Source organism: Ambystoma mexicanum, chromosome 4p, assembly GCF_040938575.1.
Source record: "Ambystoma mexicanum isolate Mex_15411 chromosome 4p, UKY_AmexF1_1, whole genome shotgun sequence".
Taxonomy (NCBI): domain Eukaryota; kingdom Metazoa; phylum Chordata; class Amphibia; order Caudata; family Ambystomatidae; genus Ambystoma; species Ambystoma mexicanum.
Window position 1 is genome coordinate 592,283,320 of NC_090927.1, and position 26,117 is coordinate 592,309,436.

The 26,117-nt window shown below is 44.6% G+C and overlaps 1 protein-coding gene across 2 annotated transcripts in view; it reads left to right on the forward strand.

Annotated features, from left to right (window-relative positions):
• The window catches only part of TINAG (tubulointerstitial nephritis antigen), a 1,051,371-nt gene that overhangs the window by 672,862 nt on the left and 352,392 nt on the right, over window positions 1–26,117 (forward strand). For both annotated transcript variants that reach the window (XM_069606138.1, XM_069606139.1), the window contains exon 5: window positions 5,720–5,843. In XM_069606138.1, coding sequence (XP_069462239.1) covers window positions 5,720–5,843 — 124 coding nt within the window. The remainder of the gene's footprint in view (window positions 1–5,719; window positions 5,844–26,117) is intronic.

Sequence of the window (26,117 nt, forward strand, 5' to 3'; positions counted from 1 at the left end):
TACCACATCGCTTCCAGACAGGGATACCAATAACCAACCCACTAACAACCTCACCCCTCTGCATACATCTCTAAAACTCTAACCAAACACAACCACAACCCTACGGCACAACAGACTGCACAGACCTCACTACACCACAACAACAAAACAAACCACACAAAGACTCGCACAACAACACACAAGGGCTATCGACTGAAAAAACACCCCGAGCCCAGCGAGCGGTGTTAACTGTTTTGAAGCTGCCAACGGCACATCACTGCTCTCTGGCCCTTTTCCCGCTTACTCCCACTAACTCACCCCCTTCCCCTTTTCAGAGCCGACGGAGCACTAGGGGACCACTCCGGTGGTGATAGTGTGTGGTACAAATATCCTTTAACATTAACATTTCCCCTGTTATGCGAACATTGTATCTGGCAAGGAATTAACAGAATTAAATGAAGAGTTGTCTAATGCTGCATTGTCCTCGCGTGTCACTGGGCTTCACCAAAGAGGCTTAACAGAATCCCAGCATCACCAAGGGAGGGTCATCATAATCTGATATATATAGGGGCAAGCCAGGCAGGACACTGGCCTGCAGAGGCTTTGTGACTGCGGTCAGCTCACCTCGATCTTCTTGCCACTTTCATGCCTTAACGCAAGCTTCTGTGGGACAACCATTTAAACATCTTGCCTGATACAATGGGTTTATGCTTTTCCAATTGCCATAGGAAGAGATCCAAACCGTATCACAATATGGAAAAAAGGTGGCTGGTTATTAAACTAAGAAGCAATATCCCTTATCTTGCTCCAGATAATGCCCAGAAATATGGAGATGTTGCGGTTTTGTGTTGTGAAGGAAGGGAAAGAAGGACTGCAGTTATGAAGCATATACGTGGGGGTAAAAGGGTGGGAAGGCAGGAAGACAGCTAGAAGTCTTATATTGTGGGCACGTGGGTTGGGGAGCATAGTCATGAGGTACAGGGTCTTGATTGTTGAAGTGCAGGATTGTTGAAGTGCAGGATTCCCAAAAGCGGTATTGTGCTCAAGAGAGGTGGACACCAGGTAGGGGTCTAATGATGTGGGGGCTGGTTTCAGGAGGTAGGATAACAGAAATAGGCATTGTGCGGTTGGAGTCAGAGTGAGGAGGCAGGTCTTTCCTCTGGGGTGTTCGTAAGTGAGGATACCGGGTAGGGCTCTTATGTGTTGAGGGTTCAATTTTCAGGTGTGTGGAGGCAGGGTGCCTGGTAGTGGTCTTCTGCTGTGGGAGAGAGGGGAGACAGGATGCCATGTAGGTATTCTGTGTTTTGGTTTTAAGTGGTTGGGGGTGGGGTGACAGGACATCAGTTAGGGTGCTCATGCTGTGAGTGTGTGGGGTCATGAGCATGAACACCAGGTAGGGGCTTTACGTTTTGTGGGGGTGGATTGCAGTTAGTCTTGTATGCTAGAGGTCAGGAGTCAGAATGCTAGGTGAGGGTCATGTGCTGTTGGGTGGCAGGAAGCCATGCATTTGTATTTTGTATTTTATTAATTCATATAAAGCACTTTTATTCAAAGTGCTGTACATAGTATAAAAACAACGGTACAAAATCAATGAAATAATATAATTCAAATATCAAGTCAGAGAACAAACAATCAGGGGCAGTGAATTAGGTGATTTTTCAGCGAAACACGAAAAGAAGAATAAACAGTGATAGATCGAAGAGATAGCGGAAGAAGATTCCAATGAAGAGGAGCAAGAAGTTTAAAGGAGTGAAAATTCTATTGGGGAACAGTCAACTTAAAAAGACAAGAAAAACAAAGAGAACGAGAAAGAAAATAAAAATAAAGTAGAACAGCAAGATAGTCTGGAACAAGCCTGTATAGAGATTTAAAAACCAAACTGAGGAAATTAAATTTAAGTTGGGACTGAAAAGACAGCCATCCAAGAGATACAAGTGAGGCTGAAATAGAATCACGATAAGACAGAAGTCAAAGTATGCGAATAGAAGAATATTAAATAGATTTCAAGGGAGCAAGACGAGAGGATCCTTCCTCTCCTCTTGCTCCCTTGAAATCACTTTAAGGGAAGGGATAAGCAATTTGGTTGCATGAAAAGTGAGAGAATAACGGACTTTGCGAATGTTGTGCACATGAAAAAGACAGGAACGGGAAGTTAAGGAAATGTGATGGGTGAAGGAAAGATTAGAGACGGGGAAAAGACCAAGGTTATGAGCAGTGCGGGAAATAGAAAGAGTTGATGGTGGAAAAGAAATGGAAGATGGTGGAGAAAATGTATTGGCAGAGAAAAATAAGACCTCAGTTTTTGCAGCGTTAAAAGTAAGAAAGTGCAATGCCGTCAAACATTTAATCGCTGAAAGACCGGAAGTCAGAGTGGAGTGGATTTTAGGTTTGAAGGCGGAGAAGGATGGAAAAAGTTGTGTTTGTCAGTGTAAAAGTGATGAGAGATTCCAAAGGAGGAGATCACAGGAGCAAGAAGGAGATCACAGGTGTCAAGTGAGTAAAGAAACAGACCGAAAACTGAACCTTGGGGGACACTGTGTTCAAGAGCCAACAGAAAAGAGACCTTTATGGCCCATGAGACTGAAAAGGTTCTTTTAGATAGATAAGAGGAAAACCATGAAAGAACAGAATCCCTAAAACCAAAAGAGGAAAGAGAGTCCAAGAGCAAAGCGTGGTCAGCAGTGTCAAATGTGACAGATAGATCCTATGAGAAAAGAAGAGTGTTTAGAGTGACGAGCTGACAGAAGAGAATTGAGTACACACATTAAATTGGTCTCAGTAGAGTAGGAAGGACGAAACCTTGATTGGAAACATGGGAGAGGAGAAAGATCATTAACAAAAGAAGAAATCTGAGCATAGACGAGATGCTCTAGAAGCTTAGATAAGTAGGGTAGAAGATAAATAGGGTGGAAATTAGAAACAACAAGAGGATTAGCTGAAGGTTTTTTCAAAAAATAGGACTAATAATAGCATGTTTAAAAGTTGTGGGAAAAGTAGATGTAGAGAGACAAATGTTAAAAAAGGAGACAAGAAATGGCACAAAGAGGGATGTACTATAGGAATAAGAGGAGAAGGAATGGAATCCATAGGAGCTGCTATAGGATGGAATTTGGCCAACAGTAATGTTACATCTGAATTAGAACCAGGCACAAAGTCAGAAAAGAAAATTAAAGGTTTAGGAGGAGGAGAAAATATAGTCTCAGAAGCAGAAGAATGAACACTATCTTGACGTAGAGAATAAACCTTAGAAGAAATGAAAGAAGCAAAATCAAGAGCAGCAAGAGTAGAATTGATAGAAGCATAAGGAAGGGGAGGAGATAGAAGATGAGTTACAGTTTGAAACAGACATCTCGGATGAGCAGATTGCATATGAAGAAGATCAGAAAATTAAGTACGTTTAGCAGAGGTCAAACAAGAGTCATAAAGAGCATGGTAAGAAAATAGGCAGAGTGATTAGATCGAGAACGAGATTTGAGCCAGCGTTGTTCGAAGCAAAGTAGAAAACACTGCATGGAGCAAAAATGGGATGAAAGCCAAGGCTCAGCAGGTTTGCGGGAAGGCGGAAAACCAGAAAGAGGATATCGTTGAACGAGACCTGACAAAATAGCTGGGGAAAAAGTAGAAGAGGCCTCATGTGCATAAAGTGAGCTAAAGTGGATGAGAGGAGAAGGGAGAATATTATTACAGGTGTCGTGATGAAGTGAAGAATTAAAGTTGCATAAGTCACGTCGAAATAATGTTTTAGGGAGAAGAGAAACAGAAGAAAAAGGAGAAAACGAGGGAAAAAGTGATACAGAAAGGAGCGAGTGATCAGATAAATAAACAGGTAAAGCAGTGACAGAAGAGGCAGTGAAAGAAGAAAGAAAAATTAGATCAAGTGAAGAACCAGAATTGTGAGTGGTAGGAGTAAAGAGTACGGATAGAAAATGAGAGTCAAGAATAGAGGGAAAGGGTGTAGTAGCATGAGTTGAAGAAAGATGAAGATTAAAGTCACCTAATAAAACCAATGGAGTAGATTTAGGAAGAATATGGGAGAGGAGTTGGTTGATGTCATCACAAAATGATCCAAGAGGGCCAGGGGGGATAGATGAGAAGAGAAGAAACAGCATGAGGAGTAGTAAAGATCTTATAAATAAATTCAAAAGAAGAGTACAAAGGTGTGTCAGCAGGTGACAAAATAGAAGAATAAGAGGAACAATAAAGAATACCAATGCCACCTCCGTGGCCACTGGTATGAGGAAAATGCAAGAAGGAAGATAAAGAAGTAGTGAGAGAGGCTGCAACACTAGAGTTATTAGGTAAAATCCATGTTTCAGTGATACAAAGGAAATGAAAACGAAATCGTAAGAAAATGTCCAAAACTGCAGATGACTTATTACATAAGGACCTGGCATTCCACAGGCCCAAATCAATGGCAGCAGATTTATCAGTAATTGGTGGATAAATAAGGTTAGGATTCACACATGAGTTAGTAAATTGGTTATCCGAATGTAAGCTATCTGACGATACATGTTTGGATATTGAGGGGGGCATGTAGATAAAAAACCAGTACCTTGATGTTAAGCCGGGAACCGGGCAATGGTTTGTCTGGCAATACTGGGGAGGGCAGGAAGCAGGTTAACAGCATGGCTACAGGGCCATGGGTCACAGACATGCCACGGGCAGCTGCAGACAGCTCCCTTCAGTTGGCCCCCACTTCGCCCATGGCTTTGCCTGAGGCGGATCTAAGAAGCCGCGGCAAGCGGGATGAAAGCGAGTCAGGTGGGCGTGGCCTCCTTCGTATAGGCATTTTGTGTGTTGTGGGGTGGGGAGGTAGAATACTAGATAGGGCTTGCATGCTGTAGGGGGTGGGGTGAGGTGGAGGGAACTTAATTAATGGTCTTGTGTCATAGGGGGTTGAGAAGCAGGACACCAGCTGGGAGTCTTGTGTGGTGGAGATACAGGATACCAGGTGAGTCATCTCACCGGCTCACCTCGTGCTTTTCTCTATGATTTCAGCCATACCCCATAGATCATCTCTGGCTTTTGGCTGCCCATGAACTTGTTTGCTCCCCCACTCAAACTAATATGTTGCTTGAATCCATAAATATGAGCAACAAGGATTGAAAAGGTAAAGGATCTGTATCATGAAATGGCTTACCACTCCCATCCAAAGGCAGGGTGCAGATTTTGAGGTGGTGTCATTACGCCTGCTAATCTCTGTAAACAACCACAAGGGGAACACATGGACAAAGCAGACTGGTTTGTGTTGCACTTGCAGGATGGGCTATACAGTGCACAGAACTTGAGTCTATGTGAATGAAAATTACTTACTGGCAGAAGCAAATTAGAAGAGAAAATTTGGGAGGAAGAGTATAGGTCATTGTTATCTCTGTGGGTGTTTGATATATGCTAATGACAATTTAGGGGTCTCCAGGTTTCTAATTTCATTGTTCATGTCTCTTGTACAAAAATAATTAAACTTAATTGTAGATGTTATGTTAACAATTCCCCCCAAAACTTACTTAATACACATTCTCTGCTTCTGCGACTAGACTGAAAATATGGCAGCAGAGAAAGCAATTTCACGAAAGGAAATATTTTGCAGTGTTATGACTATAGGAAATATTGTCCAGAAAAAAATCTGTGCTAAAACTATTATATTGCATGTCATTGAATGTTGACAATTAGCATATAGCAAAGGTTGTAAATGCATGCTTACGTTTTAAATGACCTCTTTGCTCCTCTTTTTCTCCATTAGGGGCGCGTTACACCAGAAGATGACTTTCCTCTATTTTTTATTGCCTCCTACAAATGGCCTGATTGGATCCATGGTCCATTGAACCAACAGAACTGTGGTGCCTCCTGGGCTTTTTCCACTGCAAGTAAAGTGATACATATATTGTATATATTTTAACATGCATATTTTGCCCTGTGCGTTTAACTCTGCTGAACATGGATATTTCATATCACTGGTGGACATAACTTCATTGTTATTTATTTATGTATTTATATACAGGAGGAACAATGATATTTTGATCACAAAAGAACGTACAATAGATAGGAAATCAGATTGTATGGGAAGCAGTGAGCTTCTTACAATGGGGTGAGTTTGAGGGACATTTTGACCTGGTTGTGGAGGGGAGTAAACGGAACAGTCACCTCGGACAATACATAAGTGGACATACATAGATTAAGAACAACCACCATTGAACCTTTTTAAGTGCAGGTAGACTGTAAGGCCCGCTATGCTCAGGATGTGACCATGATGAGTGAAGTGCTAGGATGCAGCAAGAGGAAGTGAGTGACAGAGGCAGGTTAGAGGCAAGGGAACAATGTTAGCTAGCAGCAGATGAGAGGTAGATTAGGAGGGTAACTCAGAGGCAAGGATGGAGGTTTTTAGATTGGTTTTGAACAAATCTGTTTGGACTGTTTCTGGGATGTCTGGGGGAAGAGAATTCTATGCAAGTGGAGCAAGAAGAGAGAAAGAGCAGAAGCAAGAGAAAGCACAGGGTGGATGAGGACCCGCAAGGGCATTCGAGGAGGCAGAGCGGAGATTACGAGAAGGCTTACAGAGTTGGACAGAGGAGGATAGATACAGTGGTGCCTTACTGTGGATAGATTTGTGAACCTGGAGAAGAAATGTAAAACTGGCCCTGTTCTGCATCCTCAGCCATCCAGCCTGGTGACAGTATTTATTTATTGTTGGCTTGTTAGGTGGTTATGCAGGAAGTAAATTCTGTTTCACAGTGCCCAGAGGGCAGCAGGGAGGGGACAATGGGAGGTGAAACAATTAAACAATGAAAACAATTAAATACATAAAGAAATAATAAAGACAGAGGGTGGGGTGGAGGACAAACCTGCTATGCCTTGTGAGTGTTCAGAACCTGCAAGTGCGGAAGGGACTGGAATGGGATAGGTGATGTGGTCCTCATGGGTGAACTACAGGTGCAGTGCGATGTAATGTAAGTGCAAGCCTCCAGGGAGGAGGTTGAGCTGAGGCAAGTGCTGAGGAAATACAGAAGCTGGGGGTGATTTGGTGTGGGAGGTCAGGGCCCAGAGGATGAATAAGGGCCCTGTACACCAAACAAGCAACTGTGAGATTAGCAGAGGAGAGTGAGGGGTAGGGGTGAGGAAGATGTAAACTGAAGCCACATCGTGTGGACAAGAGCCCCTTACTCCATTGTGCGCTGCAGGAGCAGCGTGGTCCAGCCTCTGACTCGGTAAATCACTTGGGCTTTGCTGGGTCCACACCTACAACTTATTTTGTTTAGTGTCTATCCTGCCATAATTGCGGCTCGACTACCAGTACTGCACTGTACTGCAATATTTATCAGACCCACCTCCTCGTTCATTCCGGACACCGAGCCCCGCTCTGCCACCTAATCCTATTTGCCTGAAGGCACTCACATTATATCGAAGGCAACCTGAGAACAACTTCAAAATGGCCAAATCGTTTTGCCTTGGTGAGATGTTCCTTTGCACCACCTATCCTGCTACTGCTCCCTGGTGACTGGCTTCTGTTGCCCACAAAGAGCCAATAGCAAGGCCAGCAGGCGTAAGCCGGCTCCTGCATTCAAAGGCCCCATTTTCAAGTCCCCTGCCAATATCTGTCCATGGCTGCTGGTGCTAAAAGCATGCATGTGCTTTTCCGATTCGGACTAACAGTAAGAATTTGTGCGCACTATAGCAAGAAGACTTGCACCTAGTCTCTGACTACTACTACACATATGATCACACACTTTCACATGTCTGTTCAGCACTATATACTTCTAAATTATACCATGGCTCTGATTAACACGCGCACACTTGTACTGTATCCCGTTGTCGTTTGGTACTTGAGAAGAACAGATGCTCACGGCCATTCAGTTCATTTACAATGCCTTCCTTAAAAGCCCACTACTCTGTACTACTCCACGCTGGCACCTACTCGATCAGCACAAAGATGTGCGGATATTGCTTTACCTCCTGTTGCCAAAACCCGTTCTGCTAAAGTGTCCCTACTTTATCCAGTTGTCCCTAAAACAACTCTATATTGATTGCTGCTGCCCACACGTGCCTCATATCGAAAGTGCAACTATTGTATTGATTCTCTGCCGACCACCTACTACGTTAATTTGCCCACCCTGTATAGCATGTATTGTGTCAGTATTGCATATTGTCACACCTACGACCCTCTCATCTAAAGCACCAGAAATGTATTGATTTCTTGCCCACTACCTAGTATTTCATAATGCCTATACTGTCTGTATTATTGTATTACTGTATTGCCAAAACCCAGCATTTAAAACTGCCTATACAATATTGCTTGCTGTGGCCCCCACATGTCTCATTTCAAAGTGCTAGCAATGCAGTGATTTCTTGCCCATCACTTAGATCTGTAGCCTGCGTATCTCAAACTGCCCATACCGCATTGCTTGCAGGCACCCATATCTGTCTCAAATCCATAGTGCCAGTAACATTTATCTCCCTATCATACCCCTTAGTTCAGGCACAGTCAGATACACCCTGACAACCAAACTGTATACAAGCACCTACCTGTTGTATCTGGCAACCACATCTCAGGTTATTGCTACCCGGCACTGCTACACTTCGAATCCCAACTCCACTTTGGCCTGGATTTATCACGAGATGGATATCCTGAAACCAAGGACCAACTCCACCACCCATGCACTATGACAGGCCCTCCCCTAAACACACTGTAACTCTAAAAATGGCTACCAACCTCCCAGAATTGCATACCATCCCACCCACATGCTTCCTTCCGGATACGCAGCATGACAATTCCATTGCTAATAAACAACCCAAGCACTCACCAAGCACTGGCCAACTGAAGCCTCCCAACCCTCAGATTACCTCCCCTACAAGCATGTCTAGCATCAATCATCCATGCTCACAGGACACCAGGAACCTCTGACTAAGGTCTCAAATAGCCATATATCAGCATCAGACCTCAACTTTGACACAAGCGACAACATTAAAAAATACACACACTAGATCAACAGCCTACCACCAAAACACTAGGAAAGTTTGTCATCCCCCATTACTAGCACACATTGCAGTTCTAAGGACACTATCCCCAGCCCATGGGCCACTAGCGGAAGCCACCTTGATACAACATTCAACGCCAATGATACCTCTAATGTTGAAATCTCCCAGGCACAACCACCAGCCTTAGCCATAATTTCCTAATGCTACCAGCCGCCATCCAACATCAATGCAAACTTTAAACTCCAAAATTAATCTGCCCCCCAGAGAGAATGCAAACCCTGAAACTTCCACAATTAAGGGATCACTCATCAACACAATATTGCTCCCAGCACATCCGTTAGACATTACGGACCTTATCACATCAATATCAGCAAAGAGAGGGTACTGTTATGCATAGGGTTGGTACACCTGGGTTAATTATTTGACAACTCTTTGGACCAACCCTTCACCATGCCGAGGACGTTGTGAGAATCATTTATACATTTTATCAGAAAAAACACCAATGACCCAGAAGTATCAAATTGTGTGTATATTTTTTACAACAAACAGTGTAAGTGTGCAGGTACATCAAACAAATGAGACAAATCAACATATCCAAAAACAAATAAGGAAACTGCAACTCATGAAATTGTCAGTACATACATATACATTTCTTTGTAAAAAGATATATTAAAAAAAAGGAGACAGCAAAAGAGGGGATAGAAAAGAAGAACAACGTGACAAATACTAGGTTCAAACTCAAATTCTGTTGAGAAACCAAAGAGGGAAGCAGAGACAGCCTATTGTGGCCACTTCACAAAATTATAACTTTAAGATCCATCTGGGTTATATCTATTGATCTTTCTAATATTACGAAGGCAATTTTTGGTCTAGAAAGTTCAAATCCTTCTGTATGCCTCAACATGAGAGCTGTTATCGGAGGTAGGGTCTGCCAACACAATAGGAGGAGTGGAACGCGGGAAGGAAGGTTGCTTCTGTTGCTGGAGCAATTGTATTCCAAGTTCAGAATGTGCAGCTTTATCTAGGAAAAGCTTCAATCCCCTCTTATATATTGTGTTTCAGCGGGATAGCAATTAAAAGAACATTTAAATGTAATCTGCCTTCATCAGGGTGACAAATAAAGGACCCTACAATTTAGAAAGAGAAAAAAATGAGGTGGGGAAAGAATTGATAATATGTCAGATTGCTCTGGCAGGTGTGTAAACATGTAAAAAAATGTCAAAAAAAACATGTTTATCGAAAAACATGTCAAATTGTGAAAAGTAACACCTCCATGTGTGCCGTGCACCATTCCAATCAATCATTATGTCGGGTAGTTAAAAAATTAAGGTTAATTATCTGTGCCCTTTGGAAGCAATTCAAGATACTCGAAAGTCTCCACAAAATGTAAGAATCATTGGGCCTCATTAGGAGTTTGGAGGTAGCCATGCTGTTTTTAGTGGCATGGCTATCCCCAAACCGTGTACCGAGTCCCAGAAATAGGGAATTACCGGCCATGACGACTTTAGCAGGCCTGGTAATTCCCATTCTCGGGACCCAGATCCAGTACATCCCCATTCCCATTTGAGCCTCCATAGGGCTCAATGGGAATAGGGAGGATGCTTACAATGGACCAGTTAATTACTGCAGACCTCGTAATGTGGCGGCCCAGAATTAACGGTGCCGGTCCCTACCGGCACCGTTCATTCCGTGGCCGCCTTTCCTCGTAATGAGGCCCATTATCTAGCAAAAAGGTGGTTAAAAAAAACCATTGTGGACTGCATGTGAAAGGAAACAAAATTGTTACCTAGTCATGAACAGGACAAGAAAAGAGGGGGGTGGGTAGGGACACATCTCTGGCCGGGATCAGGCTGTTGGGTTCCTGGAAACACATGACCAAAGCGCCACCTATGGCCGGTTTATGAAAACTAGCACGCTTGAATGCCTGGGAGTGGAGAGAAGGTGCACAGTTGTAGCTGTAAAGATCCGTGCACACTGTTAAAATGCATACGAAGCACATGTTTGATACGTAAATCGAAAAGAAAGTGGTGGTACACTGTGGCAAAGTATCTGTGCCTTAGTTGTTCAAACTAACATCTGTGTCCTTGTCCTTTGGACTTCTGTTCATTCCTGGTTGGGAGTAGAGAGACTCTCGGCGCCTAGACGGACGCCATGTGCTTCTGCAGCAACCTAGTATTATTACTGGCAGTGCACCAGCAGGCATTTAGGCGTGGAGACAAATTGAATTTGAATGGAGCCCATCTTGAATGCAGCAAGTCAAAAACACCTACACATAAAGGGGTAAAGAATCGTTTACAGGTCCTGCCCAAATTGTCTAGCTGTTGGTCGAACTCGTCCTTATCAGGTGCAATTACACGAGTCAGGGAATGGAATGTTCAGGGCAATGATACCTGTGCACTGGAGACCTCTTATGCGTGTCCCTGCAGCCGTCTGTGAAAGTGTTGGCACTTCGCAAACCGGCATTTAGAGGAATACGGAAAAGGGATAACCAGTAGTCATGGTGATGTGAGACTGAGGCGGGAGAGGATGAAACATGCACAGTGCAACCATTAGTCAGCGTGATCAAGGGGCGGCTGGTATCGAGCTTGCTAGAAGCACTTCACATAGGAGGTGTGTGCGCTAGCATCAATAGGCTAGCACGTCTTGTTGTGCATTTTGTTTGTGACGGCAGATCGCATACGGATGCTTTGCTACCTCTAGCACAAGGTTGTTTATCGGAGCACCAGAGTGCAAAAACATGGAGACTGGACCTGTACATAGTGGGGGTCGATAAAAGCTCTGCAGGTCCCAGTCACGTACAAGGAGAAAATCAAACTAAACCAATTGCCCATGTGGGGGGGGGGGTTGTTTATTTGATAGGCTCCATCTCCCAGCTCAAAAATCCATATTGTTGGGAAAAGGACAGGCATCTGTGTCTTGTCCAGGCACCCAATCAGAATTAAGTGCTTTCTGGTGAAAACCTGCTCGCCTCGTGGTTTGTGCTGGAAATTATGTATTTGCATGGATAGAGTGTCAGGATAACTACTGAGGAATGAATTGCTCATTCAGTCCATTTTCTATGTGTCCATTCTGTGGATCTATCTAGTCTCAAGGTTCAACAGTCTAGTCTGTATATTTGAACCCAGCTGGAATTTTTTCAAGACCCACCAGAAAAAGTCATCAGGTGTATGGTGGTTAGTCAGATAGTGTGTCACCAACAGGGCTGTGACGTTCTTGCACCAGATCCTAGAGCGATGGTCTGAAATCTGGGTTCCAACGCTCCACATGGTTTGGTCCACATAACGAAGGCCGCACGGGCATTCAATACAGTATACCACTTGGCTACTTTTACAGTTTCACTGGTGTTTCAAAATCCAATGTCTCTCTCCAATTTTGAAGGTTTGGATTTTCTTTGTGAACCTACATACAGAACAAGAGCCACATGGATAGTGACCAGTGACATTTTTCGTGGGTCCCATAGTCCCGACCGGTGGGTATCACAGACAAATAATGAAAGAACTAAATGTTCCCTTATATTCCGTGCTCTCTTAAAGAGGTGACCCGTTATACGTGTTCCTCTGGGAGCTGTAGCCTAACTATGGGCCAGTGTTTCCGAATCACTTTTTTAATATCAAAATAGTTAGGACCATGCGTAATCACGCATGTCACTCTCTCTGGTTCGTCCCAGTCTTGATCCATTCGTGATGCAAGAAGTAAATCCTGATTTGTAAACCTGGTTCTTTTTCGTAAGGATGAAAATAATTTCCTCGGATACCCGCGTGACAGAAGTCTATCTCCCAATGAGGTTGTGTTCATGTAGTAGTCCTCCAGGGAGGAACGATTCCTCCGGACTCTCAAAAATTTACCATATGGGAGATTTTGTTTGCTGTGCAGAGGATGATTACTCATATAGTGCAAGAGGGTGTTGCGGTCAGTGGGCTTTCTAAACAAATTGCACTTGAGTTTGCCTTCTTGGCACATAATTTGGAGGTCCAAGAAATGTACCAAGATCTTGTTGTACACAATTGTGAACTGAATATTGCTATCACATCTGTTGAGCCTTCCCCAGAAGGATTTGAGAGACGATTCATCACCGGTCCAGATGAAAATGACATTGTCAATGTAACAACGCCATTGTTGGATGTTGGTTCGCCATGGATTGAGTTGGCTGTATATGTATTGCTCTTCAAAGCATACCATGAATAGAATAGCCAGGCTCAGGGCAAATGTGGTGCTATTGCGGTCCCTTTAGTTTACAAGTAGAACTGGTTATTGAAGACACATTTTTTTTTGCAAAGAGCTAAAGTTGTGAGTTCTATAATGAACTCAGGAGGGAATCGAGGTTGAATATTGTCAATGATCAGGTGTTCATATATACAGTCTATTGCTGCCTCTTGTGGGATAGACGTGTATAGCGATTTAATATGCATGGTTACCAAGAAGTGATGACTCGAACAAAAGGAAATTCCTCAAAAATGTGAATGGTGTGCATCGTGTCTCTAAGATATGATTTAGTCTTAATGCTCATTGGTTTTAAGAAAAAGTCAATAATCCGACATATTGGTTCTAATATAGATCCACAGCCCGAAACTATAGGTCTACCCAGTGGATCTTGGGCATTTCTGTGGATTTTGGGGAGGGCATATAGACATGGAGTGCGTCCTTGAGATGTTGTCAGGAAGGTGGCTTCCTTCTCCGCAATCCAGTTTCTCTCTGTTGCAAAAGTTACCATCTCAGTGATTTCTAATTTCATTTCTTTCGTGGGATCTTTCTTAAGTACACAATAGCTAGCGCAATCGTTCAGAAGGTTCATAACCATACGGGTCTTCTGGTCACTAGTCATAATAACAATACCACCACCCTTGTCGGCCGGTTTAATTATTAGATCCTGCTCGTCAGACAGTTGTTTCAAAGCCTTTCTTTCATCTATGGTGAGATTTTGATGTATTCTATTCTTCCTCTTACTCATCTGTTTGATGTCTTTCAAGACACATCTTTCAAAAGTAAGTAAATCTTGCGAGGCCTGGCTGTCCGTCAGTGTAAAGGACGATTGTGGATGAAGGCGAGTATCTGGTTCACTTTCTTGCTCATTGAGTTCTTTAAAGAACTTTTGGAGTCTGAGGATGCGGAAGAAACGTTGCATTTCAACTTCCATTGTATACCAATCTGTATTGGTAGTAGGAACAAAGGATAAACCCTTGGACATCACATCAGACAACCTAGACTTCTTAGCAATCACCGAAACCTGGCTCCACGCAGCAGCTGGCCAAGCCCTCTCCTTGGACATAACTGAAAAGTACCCTATCTTCAGGACAGATAGAGAAGGTCCCAAGGGAGGAGTAGTAGCATTAATTGCCAAAAAACAACTCTGCATAAGAGAAATACCCAATCATTCATTCCCCTCGGGTGAACTACTCTCCATCAAACTGTCTGTCACTGCCTCTCTCACCTTGATCCTCCATCTCATTTACAGACCACCAGGTCCAACATCAACCTTCAAGGAAGATGTTACACAACTCCACGCATGGAACACCAAGCCATGCTTGCAAATCATATTGCTGGGAGACCTAAATCTAGGACTTAATGATCCCACCGATGACACCGCCCTAGCCATAGCCAACACTATTACTGCACTAGGCTTCTTGCACTGTGTCAATAATCCTACACACACCAAAGGTAGAACTCTGAATTGGGTGGCAGATCTCCACTGCAACATTAAGATCCTTTCTAACACGCCATGCCCATGATCTGACTATCATGTTATCACCTTCAGAATCCAGCAGAATATCACCATAGACACCTGTTCTACCCATGTACCAGCCGCCCTCACAAGAAATAGACGTAATATCACAGCTGAAAAACTACTACCCTTGATGCACCCTATCACCGACTTCATATACAATTCTAGCACTGACCCATCCACTATGGTAGGGTTATATAATCAAACCCTCCTAGCTGCTGCCAACAAAGTAGCACCCTTGAGTATGTGCAAAGCCAAACCACTTGCCCACCTCAACACATGGTACACCCCTAACCTTAAAACCATGCGCAGCACCAAAAGAATAGCAGAGACAAACTGGTAAAAATACCCCACTGAATCTAACAAAGAGAGCTTTACTATCACATCCAAAAACTACAAACAAGCTATCCCCCAAACTAAAAGTGCCACATACTATGAGCGAATTACCAAAACCAGTTTTGGAACTAAAGAACTCTTCTCTGTTCTGCGTGAATTAGAAACCCCAGTGGCATCACAAGAATCCTGTCTCAAATACATGACTTGGTGCACAAACATTCAAAAAGCCCCCTTGGACAAAATCACCTTACTACAATCAAAACTTTTATAAAAAAAGATTTAACCAAACACCTGACCCATGCTTCTAAACGCCAACCTATACCTCCCTGAAATCCAATAGTCAATTTGTATTTTCTCCAGTTTCCATGCCTGAAGTATTAAAAATCATCATGAACCCCAAACCATCTAGATGTCAAGGGGATATCTGTCCATACTCACTCATTAGAGACTGTGTGACTGAACTTACTCCTTTCATCACTTCACTAATAAATGTCTCTTTTGAATCAAGCACCGTCACAACTAACCTCAAAGATGTGTGGGTCCTCCCGCTGTTCAAGAAACCTACATTTGATCCTAGCATCCCAACCAACTATCGCCCCATTACAACAGTACCGTTCCTACTTAAAATATTGGATCTCGCAGCTTTCTTGCAAATCCAAAACCACCTCAAATCCAATAATCTCCTTGGCCTCCGCCAATCAGGCTTCCGACCTGGACAAGGCACTGAATCACTCCTCGTAGATCTAAAAATACAATGGACTAGATTATACCGGCGGCAGCCGTGACTGTTTTACCGGCACAGCTACCGCCAGTATCGTAATGAGGCCCATTGACTCTAAACTTCTAAACAGAATTTACCAAACTATCCAGGCTTGGATGGCTATTCACGGTTTATGCCTAAATAATAGTACAACTGAGCTACTCCTGATAGGCTCGCAAAACCGACTGAATAAATTAGACAACCACTTCAAATCCTTCGCTATTGACAGCATCACTATCAAAGTCTCCAAAGAAGTGGAATCCCTAGGCATTTACCTCAACTCTGCCCTCACACTAACTAGACAAGTCAACGCTACAGCCTCTGGGCAGCTTATACTTCTAAGCTCATTAATGCCTGTAGACCTCTCCTTTCATCAGACAGTTGTATCACTCTGGCCAGAGCCCTTATCTTATCCAGACAAGACTACTGTAATGCCCTCTATGCTGGCACTAGCAGACGCAGCTCCAGGTGATCCAAATTAATGCTTTAAGAGGGGTCCTTATCATCCCCAGAAAAAAATCACATTACTACGGCAAGATGGAACGTCCACTGGCTGCCAGTACAGGATCTCATTCAAAACTCTTTCCCTGCTGCATAAATGCCTATCCAACTCAGCTCCTAAATATCTTGCCACAAATGTATAAAAAAACAAACCAACAGACCAATGCGCTCAACCCATGCACATCTACTCACTATTCCTAGATACAAAAGACAGAAAGCAGCGGGAAGTAGCTTCCCAGTGGTAGCTGACAAACTATGGAACACTCTACCACTGTCATTAAGAGCCAAACCCTCTTTCTGGACCTTGAGAAAAAGCTTTAAAATATGGCTCTTCACACTAGAGCGGTAATTGCACCTCCCCTCATCCCCTAAAACACATGGGCCCTCATTACGACCCATGTGTTGGACCATGGTGCTAATAGCACCATGGTCCATGCCGGTAACTTACCAACTCCGCCATGGCGTAATGGGGAATTACCGCCCCATTCCGAGGTTGGCGGGGCGGTAATTCCCCATGCCGCCATGGCCCTTCCCCATTCCCATTTTTGCCCCATAGGGCTCAATGGGAATGGGGAAGGCGCTAAGTACGGTGCCGCAAATTGCGGCACCATACTTAGCACCAAGGTCCCTTTGTGGGTTGGTTTTTTAACACCTGCTAAAAGCAGGTGTTAAAGTGCCACCCGCAAAGGGTCCTCGTAATCAGGCGTTAAGGGTTTAACGGCATTGCCACCTTTTACGGCGCCGTTAACCCCTTAACGCCTTGGTTGTAATGAGGACCATGGACCTTTGCAATCTCTCTGTATACTTTATACTGCTCAGCATAATTATCTCATTCCTAGTAGAATTGTACTAGTATACTGTGCATACGATGTAACTGTAACTGCATCTATCTATATTGAAACTGCATTTATCTAACCTCTGCTATTGTAACCTCACTGTACCTGTTAAGAATTGCACCCAGATGCCTCAGGGTTAGGAGCACTATATAAATGTATAAATAAATAAATAAGTACATAAATAAATAAATAAATACATAGGAAAGTCTTGAGGAGCTTCTGGAATATAAGAAAGCCCTGATCAAGGCAAAGTGGAAGGGGGAGGCTCCTCCAAAGAAGGGAGCGTTTAGAGGAAAGTGATTGTCAACCTGCCCTCTATTTAGCGAAACACTTTACACACAAAGAGTTGGTGCCAGAGGAGCGCTGGGGTCCAGAGGGGGAATATTTAGTAAGAGAGAGCTGCAGATAGTGTGGTCCTTAGCCCCAGACAGCCCTGTGGATGATACAGAGGGATTTTTATTTAATATGTGAAGCAACCTGGAACCAGTGAAGACTTTTTAGGGCAGGAGAGATGTGGTCCCTGGGCTTGAGCCAAGGATAAGTCTTGTTAGGCTATTCTGGATTAGCTGGAGAGGTTGAAGAGTGGAAGAGGGGATTCAGGAGGACGCCATTGCAGTAGTCAAGCTTAGAGATAACCAGGGCCAGTGTAACATTGAGTTTCTGGGGGAAGGTGAGAAATGGTAGAATCCCTTGGAGAAGGGCAAGCTGAAAATGGAACTCCTTGGCAATGTCCTGAGTGTGGAGGAGGAAGGAGAGAGAGGAATCAAAGATGACTTCAAGGTTTCTGGCTTCTGAAGAAGGAGCAGGGGGAGAGCCCCTGGATGAAGGTCAGAGTGAAGGGAAGAAGGTGGGAGCAGGGGTTCCAATGGGAAGGATCTCGTTTTGGCAGAGATCATTGGAAGTGCACCAGGCCTGGATGGCAGAAAGGCAATCAGGGATTATGGAAGGTGCAAGAGGGTCAGCAGGACGCTTGAAGAAGAGTTATGTGTCATCAGATTAACACTGGATGTTGGGGGGAAGGAGTGCCAGCTGTGAAAGGTAGATATTTAAGAACCAAGGCAAGAGGATAGAGCCCTGGGGGATGCCACAGGTGGAGAAAGAAGTAGGAGAGGAGAAGGTGCCCAGGATGACTTGAGAGGAGCAATCAGTAAGAAAGGAGGTCTGCCAGTCCAGTGCCCACTCCGAGATACCAAGGGTGTTGTGGAGCCTTTGTATGTGGATGAGTGGTTGACCGTGTCAAATGCAGAAGAGGGATCAAAAAGGATAAGCACTGCTGGGGGTGGTTGGAATCCAGGGATGCGAGCAGTTCTTCATGATTTTTCAGAAAAGCAGTTTCCATGCCTCTGGATGATTGGAATCCAGATTGATGGTTGTGGAGACCACCAACTAGTTCAGTGTAGGAGTTGAGTTGGTCAAGGGCCAACTTCTCCAGCAGTTTCCCCAGGAAGGGGGTAATGTTGATAGGGTGGACAGGTAGGGTCTGCTGATTTATTTTAAGGAGGGGGCGCACAAGGGAGTGCTTGAGGGGGAAGGGAAAGGAACCTGTAGAAAAGGAGTGGTTACAGAGATAAACAAGTGCAGGGGCAAGCAATCCAATGTTGTGCTTGATGGTTCTGCAGGACCAAGGGGAAACCTGTTTGGAAGAGTCCTTCATAAAGCGGACAACTCTGGAGACTTCATCAGGTGAGACAAAGGTGAAGGAGGAAGAGGAGGAAGGAGGAGGGTGAGTGGCCAAGGGAGGCAGCGGATGAGGTATAGGTCGGAAGAGTGTGTAAAAAGGCTGTTTGGGATGTCCTGAATTGTGGTCTTAAAGTGAGTTGCAAGTGCATTGCAGAGGGCCAGAGAGGGAATAGGGGAGGACGATACTGCAGAATGGTCGGCTAGTTCCTTGCAGATTTGGAAAAGCTCAGCCATGTTGTTGGATGAGTTAGCTACCAATGCCTGAATGTGTGCCCTCTTCTTTGCACAGACAGAGAGTCTGTATTGCCTTTGGAGCAGGCAGCAGGCCAGTTTGTCAGAGATTGCGTTGGGTTGCCACTTCCAATCCCCAGCTCTGCACGTTTATTTCAGGGCTGCAAGTTCAGAGTCCTACCAGGAGTTGTGCTTAGAAACGAGATTCAGGTGTATCCTCATGACTAAGGCAAGAATGTCAAGAGTGTTGGTGATGGACAGGTTGAGGTTGCTGAGGGCGGTGTCAGTTGTAGAGTCAGAGTTGGTTTGAAAGGGGAGATAAAGGTGGAAGTGAAGGAAGCAGCTGACACTCGTTTCATTGGGTGGATGTTCATGAACGAGTTTGGCAGGGATTTTGGAGATGAGGTCACAGGGCCATAGGGACCCAGGTGGGAGTAGAGACTGGAGTGGTCTGACCAAGAGAGTGGGGTGACCATGGGAGATGACAGAGGGAGGTTGAAGTGGACGAGGGCATGCAGAAAGTATCCAGAAGAGTGGGTTGGCCCAGAAGGGAGAATGGAGAGGCATAGAGAGGTGCAGCGGTCAGTGAAAAGAATAGATGATGTGCCAGGGGAGTCCAATTGGATGTTAAAGTCACCAAGGAGCAGCAGGGTGGAGGAGGTAAAAAGTAAAGCAAAACAGAAATCAGTCCATTCAGAGAGGAACAGGGAGGTAGTGCCAGGAGGCTGGTAATTCATAGCAAATGTCATGTTTGAGAAAGGAGAGATAAGCAACTTGCATACCATGCTCTGAAAGGAAGAGTAGAGCTGAGTGGGTAAGATTGAAGAGGGAACCCACTCCAGGAAGATTAAGGCAACCCTACTGTCAGTACGGTGATGTTATGGCTTGGAAATTATCTTAAAGCCATTGGAAGGAGGGAGTGAAAAGCAGTGACTGAGCTGGTATTGAACTGTGTCTCAGTGAGAGCGAGAATGTCAAGGTCAGTGTTTTCTAGAAGGAGGCAGATGTCAGCAGAGTGTTTGTTGGCTGAGCTGGCCTTAAGAGTTGCCCGGTGAAGGCGGTCTCTGCCTTTTAAGTTTTTCTGAGGTGGAGTGCAGGGATGTGGCACTGTGGGTGGGGGCACAGGGGGAAGTAGGGGAAGGGCTAGAGAAGGAAGAAAGTTAATGAGAGATGGAAGTATCCAGTCAAAGAGAAGGAGGTTGGCCTGAGGACCCTGAACAAGATTACTGCCAGTGTGGTAGACATCAATGATGCAGCGTAAAGAGAAGAAGCCTGCCTAGAGGACTTCCCACTTGGTGCCAGCATTAATGGGAGAGGATGTGAAAGGGTAGAGAGTAGGTATGAGATGAGAAGTCCATAGGTCTAGAGAGGGGACATTGAAAAGGATACCAGTGAAGATCTCTCTGGAGGATCCACTGACATAGGTATCTGCGATGGGAAGACCAGGATTTGCAGCCAGGATGTCTTTTTTGCATTTTTTCCATCAAGATTTCATAAAAAAGGAGGATAGCTCATAGTGTAGCAGTCAGAAAAGATTGGAGAGATTGTGAGTGCCATCTCAGTGGCAGAGAATAGATGAGAGAAGGAAGAAAGAGGGGTGGGGTGCTGCACTGCACAGTCCTCGGGCCTTACTCACATGTGGCCTAGTAGTAAAAGGTGGGCACAACACAATGCAGACCAATTGGTGAGGTGCAGTGAATGCAGTGTACAGCAAGAATGCTAGATGTCAAGCACAGATAAAATACAGTGCACACAGGATGGATTTTTTTTTAATGCAAACCCACCTAGATTTGAAGGCTTACATAAGGAGAACAAAGCATTGCAAAGTCACAAAAGTGGTGCACACAGGGATGAGAGACGAACGGAGAACAGCACGTGAAAAGAGATTGGTGCGCAAGTGGTGTTGTCGGTGTCGGTACTGGTCCCCTTGCTGCTGCCTCTCCATTCCATTTGTGGTAAAAAGAAAGAAAGTGGCTTTCTGCACAGATGCTTTTTTCTCAAGGACCTGTGTAGTGACGAGTCTCCTTTAAGGGAAAGGAGGAGGAGCCGGTGGTGACCTGACCCGACCAAACACTCCAAAGCGCCCACTACCGCGTTAGCAGAGTGGAAGTAGTGCGCAAGTGGTGTTGTCAGTGTCGGTACTGGACCCCCTTGCTACTGCCTCTCCATTCCATTTGCGGCAAAAGGAAAGACATTGGCTTTTTGCACTGACTTTTTTTTCTCAAGGACCTGTGTGGTGAGGAGTTTCCTTTAAGGGAAAGGAGGAGGAGCCCGTGGTGACCCGACCCGAACAAACACCAAAAAGCGCTCATTACCGCGTCAGCGGAAGTGGTGTGCAAGTGGAGTTGTCAGTGTCGGTACTGGACCTCTTTGCTGCGGCCTCTCCATTCCATTTGCGGCAAAAAGAAAGAAATTGGCTTTCCGCACAGACATTCTTTTCTCAAGGGCCTGTGTGGTGAATAGTCTCCTTTAAGGGAAAGGAGGAGGAGCCTGTGGTGACCCGACCCGACCAAGCACTCAAAAGCACCCAATACCGCGTCAGCGGAGCGGAAGTGATGCACAAGTGGTGTTGTCGGTATTGCCGGGGGCGCCGGCGCTGGTGACTGACAGTTATACTCCACACCCAGCTTATCTTTCCATTAAGAGGAGCTGCACTCCGGGAACAACTCTGCACGGGATGAGCATCTCGACGGCCGTCGAAACTGATGAAAGAATCAAGACCAGGCAACAGGTAAAGCAGTGCCTTGCCTCTTGTCCCGCCCCCTCGTCTATGAAGTCGCCTGTTCCCAGACCAAGTCTCAAAGCTCCTTCATCTCTGAAATAATCCCGCCTGCCATTTTCCAACAAATCACTAGAAAAAGTAGGGATGACAGGTCCCCTGACTCTACTAGGAGGTCTGGTCGGACCAATTTGGGAGGACACCCGTAAGGCTACGGAAGAAGTCTAGCAAAGGGGGGTACTCCTGATACTGTCTCCTGGATTGTCTCTAAACCAAGAGGAGGGGTCGAAATTCATTGAGCATACCATCCTGGAAACTGACTCTGACCTTGCCACATTAGTCATGTTTGGCGACACAAATCAGCCGCCTCACCATGACCCTATACCGGATGCAAAGGGGAATCCTTTGAACAATGTCATTGTCTCTGGGCTTGGGGGAACAGCAAAATAACAACCAGGAAGACTCTAGACTGTCAAGATGACTCTTGGAAAAACCTAGACTTAATGAGGTATCAGATCCAACTGTCATCATTGACCTACATCCTCCCAAATTGCCACTTTCTAAAATCCAAATCACAATTATCCAGGACCCACAGCCTCCAGAAGAACCGAAAGGCCCTCCTAAACAAGCTGGATCGGTGCATATGCCAATTCCGATCCTCCCAATTTTAGGGGGAGAACTCTTATGCCCTGGTCAGTTAATTCTAAATGCTCAATTGGATCATGGTGGCTCCGATATGGCAAGTATCTGCGAAGAAGACTGTAAGGAGGACCCGGAAAATCACAAGGCCCCTGAAGGCGAGGATGATGTCTGGGAAAACTCGCTGGATCAACCAATGATCCATCATGACTTTTCTGAGGAACTCTGCCAAAATGAATTTTGAATTTCCATCTGTTGTCAGGACTCCACCATCGCCATTGAAGCTGTCCATATCTCCTGTTTTGCCGAAGGGGCCACCGGGGCTAGGAACACTTCTCGCATCTAATGCCTGTCTGGCCAACAAACTGATACATGATATCTCAAATCTCACGGGGAGAATTATGACAGAAAAACTGAAAAATCTATTGTTCATTATGGACAAAATTGCAGCCCTGAACAAGGGTCAACCAGCGAGCATCTATCCCTCGACTTTAGATGCCCAAGAGGCACTACAACCAGCCGCTCCAGCAAAAAAATCAGAGGAACTATTGAGCAAATCAGTGCCAAATTGGGTTAAAGATATACCCGCTCTGGTGATTGACGAATCCTCCTTGACAAAAATCAGCGAAATCTGTAGTAAAGGAAGGATGGACGACTTTATCCACACCCAAAATGTATTGATGGCAGCACTCAAAATTGGGATTCCCCCATTCCTGAAATTATACGAGAATATCAATGACTCACTGAATTCGGTCCATGCATCCAACCTCTACATTAAGGACCAGGTCCATGAATTGAAGAGCTTTGTGAACAAACTGGATACTTGTATTGAAAAGGAATCAGATAACTCTTGTAAGTGGCAAAATCGATTGTGCGATTTGGCACGACAGGAGTCGAATTATAAACAACTACTCATGGATGCTATTCTGGAAAATCATAAGTGGATCAGGAAATCTACAGAGGCTAAGGCCTCCTTATGTATCAATCCTTCAAAAAACCAACAAGGGAATCCCCTACCGAAATCTCCAACAATGAAGATGCCCCCTAAATTTAGCAGAGGCCCAATGATACTGGGTAAAGGCCTGGCTGGTTCGAGGAAAGGAAAGCAAGCATCTACTGTGAAACTGGACGCAAAGGGGTCTAAACCAAGTTCTGCACTGTTCCAAGACCCAAATCAATTGATGCACCCCACAAAAGGGCTGACCGAATCTATCCCATCGTCAGCTCACTTGACTCCTTCTCAAAAGAAAAAAAAAAAAAACATCTGAAACGCAAAGCAAATGGTTCTCGGGCTTTTCTAAGCAATATCCACATTACAACTCAGGATGAAAGGCAACCACCAAGACGTGAAATAATATTCAATCAAAATTCACATGCCGTTCCTGAAGAACAGATCTGTAACCGTAAGGATGAAGGTTCAGCAGTGGACCTGGACTCATCAGGCTCTCTAAGTGACCTGATTGAAATAATGAAAACCCCATCAGGACGAGGCATCCTGGGAGAATATCAGTTTGACGGACTGGCAAGTAATTGACAGATACTCAAATCAGGAGGACCCCAAGGAGACAACGACCAAGGCAAAACATATATCGGAAAAGGAAGAGACACAAAGGCCTATCCATAAGACACTAGGCAGCAGCAAAAGGCCATCATCTAAGGTGGGAAAATCTAATGATCTCCTCCAGCAACTTGAGGATAAAAGATCATTGCGAACTAAACAACAATCTCATCCAGAAAGAAGATCAAACCGGTTGAAAGACAAGAATTCCTCATCTACTAAAGCCCAAGAGGACTCATACACAAAATCCCAGGATCTCCTAAAATGTCTGGAGCTTCATAGACAATAAAGACATCACGAAGGGAAGCCTGATACCAGACCATCAACAAAAGGAGGCTGAAAGAGAAGGAGCACGCGAGAACTCGAAGAGTGACTGAAGATTGACCAACCCTGTCCAACCACACAAGGGAAAATATCGTAAAAACCTTTCAGGTGTAACTGGAAAGATCTAGGAAAGATCAGATATAAATCCTCCTAAATAGGAAAAGCACATTAACTCTGCTTAACCAGGTGATTGCCTCCGGGACCCTAGAACCTGATGACATGGCGATCATTGAATTTACAGAAGAGCAGAGATTAGACCTTAAAACCATCCATTTTAGATCACAGAAAATAATGGATAAGGTGATGAAAACAAAGGACAAGTTGTGGGATCTGGGCTTTAGGCTTACCAAATTGGAGGCAGATGAGGGAAGAGGTTGGGACAAGGATCATTCTCGTTCCCGCCTCGGTCCACCGATAAATCCCAATTAAGGAGGGCGCATGTATTGAACTCAAGGACAAGGCTTCCACATAACTCGCACTCTAACAGACTCCCACATACGGAACGATCCATCAATTCCAGATCTGGTAAACATCCTCCATGAGATGACCACCAGAAATCCGTCAACAACCCCATGACTAAACTTAGGTTCATGGTTGATAACTCGAGCTCCAAGGGGAACTATCCAAGAGCTAATCCCTATAAAGAGGCCCGTGAAGAAAATACCTCAGTAAAGACTGACACTCGGTGGGAAAAAAAGAAGCAATAGAGCCCGAGGGAAGGTACTGAAGTACGATCTCTTCTGGCCTCTTGGAACACAAGGGGATTCAGTCATCTCTACTCCGGGGAATGTAACTTCCTAAGCGATTTTGAAATTATTTGCCTGCAGGAATCATGGGTGATAACAAGTCCGGTATGCCAGGGATACCAAACTTACATAAACCCCACATTGATAGGACCACTGGGAAAACCCTGTGCGGGGCTTTTGACTTTAATTAAAGAAGAAAGCGACCACAAGTATTAGCGCATCAGACACCCAATCCATACACTCAGATGTTGAAATTGGTTAAAAATAGAGGGAGCAACGAGATCAGACTCCTCCTTATTAATGCCTACCGGAGTAGCCAAGAGTGTGAAATGGAAAAATATCATTCAGACATCATCGAAGCTATTGACGAGGCCATACCAGATGATCCAAATCAATTGATCCTACTTTGTGGAAACCTGAACTTGAAGCTCCTCGATAAAAGGGGGCGCCTGAAGCAAAGAACACTTTTGGAACCTTGGGAAAGCAGATGGACAATGGAAATGTCTATTAGAAACATGGAAATGCTAAACGGACAGACACAGGGTGACATCCCAGGTGCAGATACCTGGTTCGGTAACCAAGGTAGCGCCTTTTTGCACTATTGCTTTGTAGGAAGAAACACACTTAGCTTGATTGAGCAATTCACTGTAAAAAACATCTCACCAGCAACCATGCATTATTGGAAGTAGAATTCTGCTGGAAATCCAAGGCCCCAAAGCAACAATTTGTGCGCCCAATTGAATTATTGTGGGGCACCAACAGACTCAGAATTAAAGCATCAGCAATCCCAAAACTCAGGCATCATCTAGAGTACAATATCTAAAATTCCGGGAATTCAGTGCAATACAGATGGTTGATGAAGGACTATGAAATTAAGAGAGTCTCGAATAACTCTGTCGCAGTGGAAAGAAAACATGCCAATAACAAAGAATTGGTCATAAGGAGACGGGAATTGCGTGCTGACCTAAGAAGACTATCTTGAAGAAATTTGCCCAACAGTGAGTTAACGAAGATAAAGTATAAACAACAATACAAACATTGGCTACAATTCTCAAAGATCTGGAGAGCCCAGGCAGATGCAGAACATATGCTAGCCGCAATAAATACCACTAATACAAG